The 8,783-nt window shown below is 33.0% G+C and overlaps 1 protein-coding gene across 1 annotated transcript; it reads right to left on the bottom strand.

Moving 5' to 3' along the window:
- Window positions 1–214: 214 nt before the first annotated feature.
- On the bottom strand, window positions 215–4,683 carry LOC120072703 (GDSL-like Lipase/Acylhydrolase superfamily protein). The gene is made up of 5 exons (XM_039025162.2): window positions 4,175–4,683; window positions 3,946–4,076; window positions 2,475–2,708; window positions 1,204–1,453; window positions 215–526 (listed from the first exon to the last, which is right to left on the bottom strand). The coding sequence occupies exons 1-5, from the start codon at window positions 4,485–4,487 to the stop codon at window positions 336–338; spliced, it is 1,119 nt and encodes a 372-aa protein (XP_038881090.1). The 5' UTR covers window positions 4,488–4,683; the 3' UTR covers window positions 215–335.
- Window positions 4,684–8,783: the final 4,100 nt, after the last annotated feature.

The raw sequence follows: 8,783 nt of genomic DNA, 5'->3' as shown, positions 1-8,783 counted from the left end.
TTCAAATTTTACGAATTAAATTTTTCGAAAATCTCATTAAACAATATTAATTCTTGTGTGATTGTAATAATTGTTAACTCAATGGATTTTTTTCTCTCTTTCCACACCAATTATTGTATTCCCAATTTTATTAGTTTCTTTTAATTTATTTGTTATTTATGTCATTATTCATGTGATAGTAGTGAGAGATTTTTTCATGCCACAGATTAAATCATATCTCGAATACTCAATTCTTCTTCTCATATAATCAAATTGAGCCTAAGATAGAAGATAATAAATTTGTTAACCATTCAAAAGAATAGAAGAAAACAAATTGAGGGGGAAAAAGAAGAGAACTAGGATAAGATGTCTTGTTGAACAGATAGAATGGCTTGGGCAGCTAAGATTTTGTACATCTTTTGGGAAGGATGAACAGCGTCCCAAAAGACGTAGGTTTCAGGGTCGTTGCAAGTGGTGGAGCCTTTGCACGTCTCTCCATACTCAACCAATCCTGTCCCGCAGCACCCCTTTGCCGTCTCCTTTAAACCTATATAGACCCACATCATATATTATTATAAAACCAACAAATAATAAAAAGCAAAAAAACGTAAACAATAAAAAACGGTACAAAGATTTACGTAATTATTTGTTATCAACATTTCAAGATAAAAGAGATCAATTTATTATTAGAAAGAAATATCATATAGTACATATTGCAAATCCACTTGGGATTAGAATTTAGGTCACAACTACTCTAATAAATCAATGATAATATGAAAAGTGGACCCCATTTGATTATATTTTGGTATTGTTTACTTGTGTTCAATACTCATACTGACATTTGGCGAGCAGGTACTCAATCCAATTACGTTTGAAATTACGTCGATATTATTATCGTTACCATTAAAGTTATCGTTATTGTTACTATTCCAACATGAGAATTATAAATTTGTCACATTTACTATTATGATTACCATTAAACTCTAAATGGTAATAATAAATGTGTCAAATTCATAATTGTAAGTAAACGTGATCAAAAGTAATTCAATAACGTTATTTGGGATTGTGATCTATTACAATTGATGTATCAATGAAATCTCATTACAATTATACAAATTTTTATTATGAATTGATAAATGTGGCATGGTATAATAGTTAAATTGGTTTGGTTATGTTATTATTTAGAAAACAATGTGGCATAGGAGAATGTATTTGAGAGGTTACCGTAGGCGGTGGGGTTCTGGACAGCCGCTTGGAGGATGGCATAAGCATCTACGAAGCTGGTGAGCATACCCAGGTTTGCTTTAATGGCTGCCAAATTGAGCTTCATCTTTGCATTGAATGCGTAGGCCGCTTGGTTGAAGGGTTTGGAACATGTTGTATTCTGATTGGTTATTGTTCTAACAACTGGCATGCACCCCAATGGAGGTACTCCCACAACCACTAGTCTTCTAACTCCCAGCCTATGCATCACCTGCAAATGCCAATGCAACCCCATCCTCCTTCGAGATATCAATATATTATATAACATTTAATCTATACTAAATTATTTCACTTGAAGTTCCAGCTGACTCTCCCTCAACCAAATGTTTCGGTTCATAACTATTTTAATTTGTTTTTGTTTTCTGTGTTTTAAAATTATACTTGTTATCTCACAATCTTTTATTTTTTATTTTCTTCTTCATATTCTTTAAAAATACATCTAAATTCTAAGCTAAAATTTAAAAATACAATGCAACTTCAACCCATCCTCTCTTCATCTATTTTCAAAACCATGCATTTATTGAGAACATAATTGACAGTTTGAAAACTTATTATTAAGCATTTTTTTAGTCTAGGGGCATTTTAGACACAAATACAAGGTCAAGTTTACACAAATTGAAAGGCAATCCATCAATGGTAATGTAAAAGGTGGACCCTAATTAATTACTTTTGTTGTTATTTACCTGTTTTTGTAATTGTAATGAGGGGTCCACCTTAAAATTTGTAATCACATCGTGTAATCTAATTGAGGAATTGTGGGATTGTGGGTGTTCAATCTAGTTCTTGTTGAAAATTACGTAATATCCACTACCTTTACCGTTATTGTTACCATTACCGTTACAGATATTGTTACTATAACAATATGAAAATTATGAATTTGATACATTTATTATTTTGCCATTACTGTTATCGTTACTGTTACCATTACGTTCAAGTAGTAACAATAACAATGACGATAACAGTAAAATGTGATAGATTCATAATTCTTAGTAAACACAATCAAAAGTAATTCAATTATGTTTGTGATTCAAGCCTATTACGATTCATCCATCAATGAAATCTCTTTCTGATTACACTTGTTTTCATTACGATTTGGTAAACCTGGCCTAAGAATCAATGTAGCTATTAGACATATTTTTAAATTTCATAACCATATAGTAAATTAAAAGTTGAAAATTATGTTATTGTGTTTAGTTTATGAAATGAAAAATTAGGAAGGGGAGGGGAATGACCTGGACGTTATGGTACATGGAAGTGACCAAGAAATTCTGGTATTGATCCAAGCTGAATTGCTTTGGTCGAAGTGGTTCCAAGAAGTAGTTTTCGAGGAAGTCATTTGTTCCCATGCTGATGACAACAATGGCGTTTCTGATTATTTTCTCTGCTTTCTCATGCCCAACTTGTCGGGATAAATGAAGTTTGTAATGCATCAAATACTCCAATTGCTTTGGAAGTGACAGCACATTCTGTACCACACACAATTCTATTTAGTTGTTTGAAATAGAGTTATAATTAGGTGCACGGCTGTGCTGCACTTAATCCATATTTCCCTCTCATTTGGAAACAAAAAAAAAAACCAAGGTAAAATGAATAAATTGATATATTTATATTACAAGCATCACATTCACTTGTAAAGAGAAAAGTAAACTAAAAAAATTCTGAAATATATAACTTAGGATCGGACATTTATATAGAAGCCAGATACAGATGTATTAAGAGTCAAAGGGGCATGTGTCCCTTCAAACAAGATATTATATACATTTGTTTCACTTTATAATCATGTTATCATCGTTGTCTCAATGGTTATTGACGCATGCGATGATTTATTTCACTTCATAATCATGTTACCATCGTTGCCTTAGTGGTTGTTGACATGCGCGAGGGTTTCTTTTCATACCCGGGTTCAATCCTTGACCATATTTTTTTAATATATATATATATTTGGATGGTTTTTTCATTAATTTCCTTTTTTCTCTCTCTTTTAAAAACCGCACTCCTTTGTTAATAAAAAAAACGCAATTTTGACTTTAATAAGTATCTAAATAATATCTAATAGGTATTTAAAATTCATATTCAATATATAATAGATCTAAAAAATGTTGAAAGTGTTTAAAAATTAATCATTTAATTAGACAAAAACTTCTATTTTTATGTCTAATTAGACCTTTTTTTTTTCTTTGTTATATAGTAATTGTTTAATTTTTTTTCTAATATGCAAGAGACCCCATTGAATGCAAACTTTATATTTTAGAAATCTAATAAACACAAAATCAAGAATTCATGAACGTATCAAGATTTTTTTTAAAATTCAAATAACTATATACAAACACAAATCTTTAAGTTTATGGGCTAAACTTGTAATTTTGTATAAATGTGTGTGCTGACATGTAAATGAACTTGTACCCCTCCTATAAAATCCTCGACCCACCACTAGAACTGCATAAAGATAGGTGCAGTCTAAAATGTACTCAATTATTTTTCGATTTTTAATATTACCATTAAATAAAAAAAAATAATACTTAAATCCAATTACACCCATTTTCCCTCATCCTTGGTCTTCAGTCAAACAGGAAATGCATATATATATATTTATTTATTTATTTATTGGTCATATGTCAATTTATAATTGGACATTTTGGCTAAAGTGCATAAAATGAGTGTGTATTTGAAGAAAAAGAATAGTGTTCTTATTTTCTTTCTTACAGAGAAGTTGGCAGTGAGGTCGTCGTAGCCTGAAGATGCTGACGCAAAGCTAACGCCATGCAAAAGGTCTATTGGCTTCAATGTTCTATCAAGAAATGCTGGTACTGTTTCTCCAAATCCCAAGGCCTCAGCTGTTCAATTTAGCACAACACATATCAAAATTAAAATTGGGTTATTCAACATTAATTGATAATATATAGACCAATAAAAAAGGTTCAATTTAATTTACCAATAAAGTCAGTGGCAAGCCTTCCATCACAGAACCTGCCAGTAGGAAGAGCATTAAAGAAGTCCTTCCCATAAGGAGGGAAATTGCTCTTCATTGTTGTGGAAAGAAGATTGTTATTCCCAGGATCAACACTTGAATCTCCAAACACTAACAAACTCGTCACATTATACTTCCATGCCATTTTCCTTAGTTGCTTCACATTCACCTCTCCAATAAAATCATCATTTTCCATCTTCCCCTCCATCAATGACGGACAAAAACTGATCAGCCCCATAATAAAGATGACAAACAAAACCTTCTCCCTCATCGCCATTTCAAACTAGAGCAGTACGATACTCGACACTGGTTCTTGAGTTTGTTTGTTTTTGTGGGAATTTGGTCTTCCAGTGAAGGTGAGTTGTGTTTAAATGGGGAATGGAGCAATGGGAAAAAATGAAATCAGATCTTGAGTTTTGGTATATTTTTAGGTAGCGATTGGTTAAAGAGAATTTAAGAATTGTTTTGAAAATGCTATGGGTTGGCCTGGTGGCCCTGTTAAATTGGTTGGTTGGTCCAAACTCCAAATTGACTACGCATGTGGTTAATTGTGTTTTGATTGGATTTGGCCCAAAATTTCTCGGTCAGTGACATTAATTTTTAGGTGAGAGTGGATGAGGAAAGCAGTTGAGGCTATTTATTGAGGCTGCCGCCTGTTTTTCTTATCTTGTCCATAACATCACCATTAAAAATTTGTAATAAAATAACCACTGAAACGTACCCTAGGCTATACTACACCTATGTGCTCATTTTTTAAATAAATAAAATAATATATATTTGTTGTTCTTCTTTATTTTCATTTAAAAAACTCATCATTTTCAAAATCACTCTACTTTAATCATTAAAATTAATTTAATATAAAATTTTACATGCAATTTTTATATCTTCAAGATTCGTTGATAAAAGTAATTTTTAAGCATTTTAGAATCACTTGATGAATATATTTTTAAGTGGTAATATTTCTTTTGCACTTTCTATATATATACTTTTTAATAAAAATAATTTAACACAATACTTCATTTATTCAATTTCTTAAAATGTAACAATAATTTACAGTAGAGAGCTCCCGTCGTGTATAAAATATTGTAAATAGGGATCAAATTATTACTTTTTAGAGTATACAGCCATTTTAGAATTATATGAACTGAAACGAACAAATATTAGAAAATTGAAATATGATAGACCAAAATAAGCTAAATCTAACGAGTATATATGTGTATATATAATCTTACACTCCCGATCATCTAAATCAAATTACATAAAAATATAGATATAATCCAACGAGTTGATGTGTAATTCGTACTTGGAAAAAATAGAAGTTCAAATATTTCATCTAACAAAATGTTGTAATTTGTATGATCACACATTTTCCTAGGGATGTGTGCCCATATGTTAGGTACATAAGTGGATGTGTGATTCTATAAGATCCTATTAATGGCTCCCATTTTAGATGGGACTGTCCCATAAAATCTCAAATTTGCATTTTATTTGTTGATATTATTGGTGTATATTATGAATATTTGACAAATTATTGATTGAAAACACACCCACAGAGAAAACTGAGTCAGCATTGAAAATAGGGTTGAAGTTTAAATAAATAAATTTATTTAGTTAGTTGAAATAAATAAATCTAGCCTCTCCATATGTCATATGTGTCAAATTACCTATACATATAACCATGATTTAAAATTGTAACATAAACTTTTCAAAATTCAAATCTGCATACAATGTTTGGGCGAAATTCTTAGTAATATTGAATGTTAAAAAAATTTGGATTGTTAAAATTTTGGAGTTATGAACTTTAAGTTTTGTTTACTCGTGTAAATATTTGTCAAGCTTAAATAAGTTATTTGTGAGTCATTAGAGACATTAAATTAATTAATTTGTGTAGTTAATGAAGCTGGTCCGACCTCAAGGGAGAAAGTTTGTGTTTATTAGGGCTGAGTCAAACCCACTCTGAAACTTAACAAAATATGTCCCTATAACAAAGCCTCTTATAACAAAATTGAAAATCTAAGATAGAAACATTTATGTACAATAACTAGATAAATATAATTTGATTTTTTTAAAAAGTACAAGACTAAATAGACATGTGATTACATTATATAGAGTACCAATCAATTTTGGAGTAGTTTCAATTATGCTTTTAGACTCTCACAAATTTCATTTGAATCCTTTAACTTTAAATTGGTAAAATAAATGTCCATGCCATTAAAATTGTTAAAAATAACCGATGTAAGAACTAAGGCCACATTTACCCCACTGAAAACCTAGAATAAAAAAGGTAGGCCCAATTTGATTACTTTTTGTATTGTTTACTTGTGTTTGTAGTGATACATGGATCCCACATCCAAATATGTAATGAAATAACGCAAACTGATTAATGAATAAAGAGTACTCAATCTCATTGCACCTCAGAACTACATCCTATCTTTATCGCTATCGATATAGTTACTATTACGGCTACCATTATTGTTACTGTTACAGCTGAAATTACCAATTTTGACATTCTTACTGTTACCATTACTGCTTGACCCTAAGAGGCAGAGGTAGAAGTAACGGTAATGTTAGGACACTGATCCTTAAAAGACTTTATTATCGTAAAAAATTGGCACAATCACTGGCAATAGCAACTAAACGATGAATGAATTCTTCATCAAACGATACGAGTCAAACAAAAACTAGACGATCGCTTATTAAACTCTAAACGACGTTTACAAACTCTATACGATCACTTATAGTCTCTACACGATCGCTGAGTAATACTAGACGATCGCTTACATAACACTCCGCGATCGCTTACAAGATACTACACGATCGCTTACAAGATATTACACGATTGCTTACCAAATACTATACAATCACCTACCAAAAGCTATACGATCGCTTATAGTCTTTACACGATCGTTGAGTAATACTAGACGATCACTTACATAACACTCTGCGATCGCTTACAAGATACTACACAATCGCTTACAAGATATTACACGATTGCTTACCAAATACTATACAATCGCCTACCAAAAGTTACACGATCGTCGGGCTCTGCTACTCGATCGCTTAATAGAAAAGGTAGACAATGAGCGGCACACTACGATGGATTCTACACGATAGAGACTTCCAAACTCCCACTCTCAAGAGTTCTCCTTCCTCACTCCAAATATTCAAACTTCATTGCCTTCTCTTCTGATTTCTTTCTTCTTTTAAACCTCAACTTCTCCTAACAGAACTGAAAGTAGTTTAGCTGTAGTCCCCCAACCTCTTTAACTGACTCAACCATCAACTTTCCCTTATCTCCCCTATTCTTTCTTTTTTATATTGCAACATAATTGGAGGCCTATCATTAGCTCTCCCCTCCACCTTTACCTTGTCCTCAAGGTAAAATTTTGGGAATTGATTCTGAAAATCATCAAATACCTCCCAAGTCGCCTCACTCTCTGGCAGTTTTGTCCATTTCACTACTTGCAATTCAATATCACGTCGTTTCTTATCTGCAAACTTCTTCATTTTCTCTTGAGCCACCCTTCAATGCTTCTTAAGTACTCGCAGGGCAACATCCTATGTTTTCATCGTACATTTCAAACTGATCCCTGCCTTTGTCAGACTTGGGTCCCCTCGCAGAGTAATCTTCCGACCCTCATGAACAAAAGTCATTGTTAGGTTCCGCCAATCTACCTCTATTTTCCCAAATAGTGTAGCCATTGCATCCCAAAAATCATGTTAACATTCCCTAGCTCCAACGGCAGGAAACTATTATACACTCTCCAATCACCCAACCAACCTCATTTCCACATTTTTGCATACTCCCTTACCTCGCACTGCGGTTCCTGATCCCAAAACTACTCTGTAATTGGTCGTGTCTGTGATGTTCAACTGCAGACAATTTGCTAGACTCTCTGATATGAAGTTATGCGTAGCTCCACAATCTACCAGTATCATCACCGATTCTTCGTTGATTTCCCCTTTAATCTTCATTGTTCGAGGGTTCGTCAATACCACACTTGAGTTCACAGAAAGTTCAAAAATAGGCGAAATTTCCTCACTCAACGTTAACATATTCAATTATAATGTCTCTTCCCTTGCTTTGTCGTCTTCATACAACTCTCATTCCTCACCGGACGCCTGCACTACAAGTAATCTCAGTTCTCTCAACTTCTACCCTTTGCACCGATGCCCAACAATATACTTTTCGTCGCACCGGAAAAAAAACCCTTTTTCTTTCTTCGACTGAAATTCAGCATCTGATGACCTTCTTACTGGAATTTCTCTCCGGTTATCGTTATTCAATGTTCCTCGCAATGTGACTGTCCTCATCGAAAATGACTCTCCGGTCTTCCCTCCTTCTTTCGGTTCACTTTCGCCTACTATCTTACCTATTTTTTCTATATTGAATTTCGGAGAGTTCGAATTTTAGATCTTACCTTCGTATGTTAGCGCTCGATCCGCTTCGACCCACGCATTTTCTCTATCTTCAATACGCTGTGCCAACGACATCATTTGCACTAACCCCATGAGATCCTAGCACTCAACTTCAGCTTTTATCTACGGTGCCAAACCGTTCATGAATGTCTCC

Source organism: Benincasa hispida, chromosome 3 (assembly GCF_027475165.1).
Source record: "Benincasa hispida cultivar pf3 chromosome 3, pf3_genome.v1.1, whole genome shotgun sequence".
NCBI classification, from domain to species: Eukaryota; Viridiplantae; Streptophyta; class Magnoliopsida; order Cucurbitales; family Cucurbitaceae; genus Benincasa; species Benincasa hispida.
Note: the sequence above shows the minus strand (reverse complement) of the source record. Positions and strands in the feature narration are given on the sequence as shown.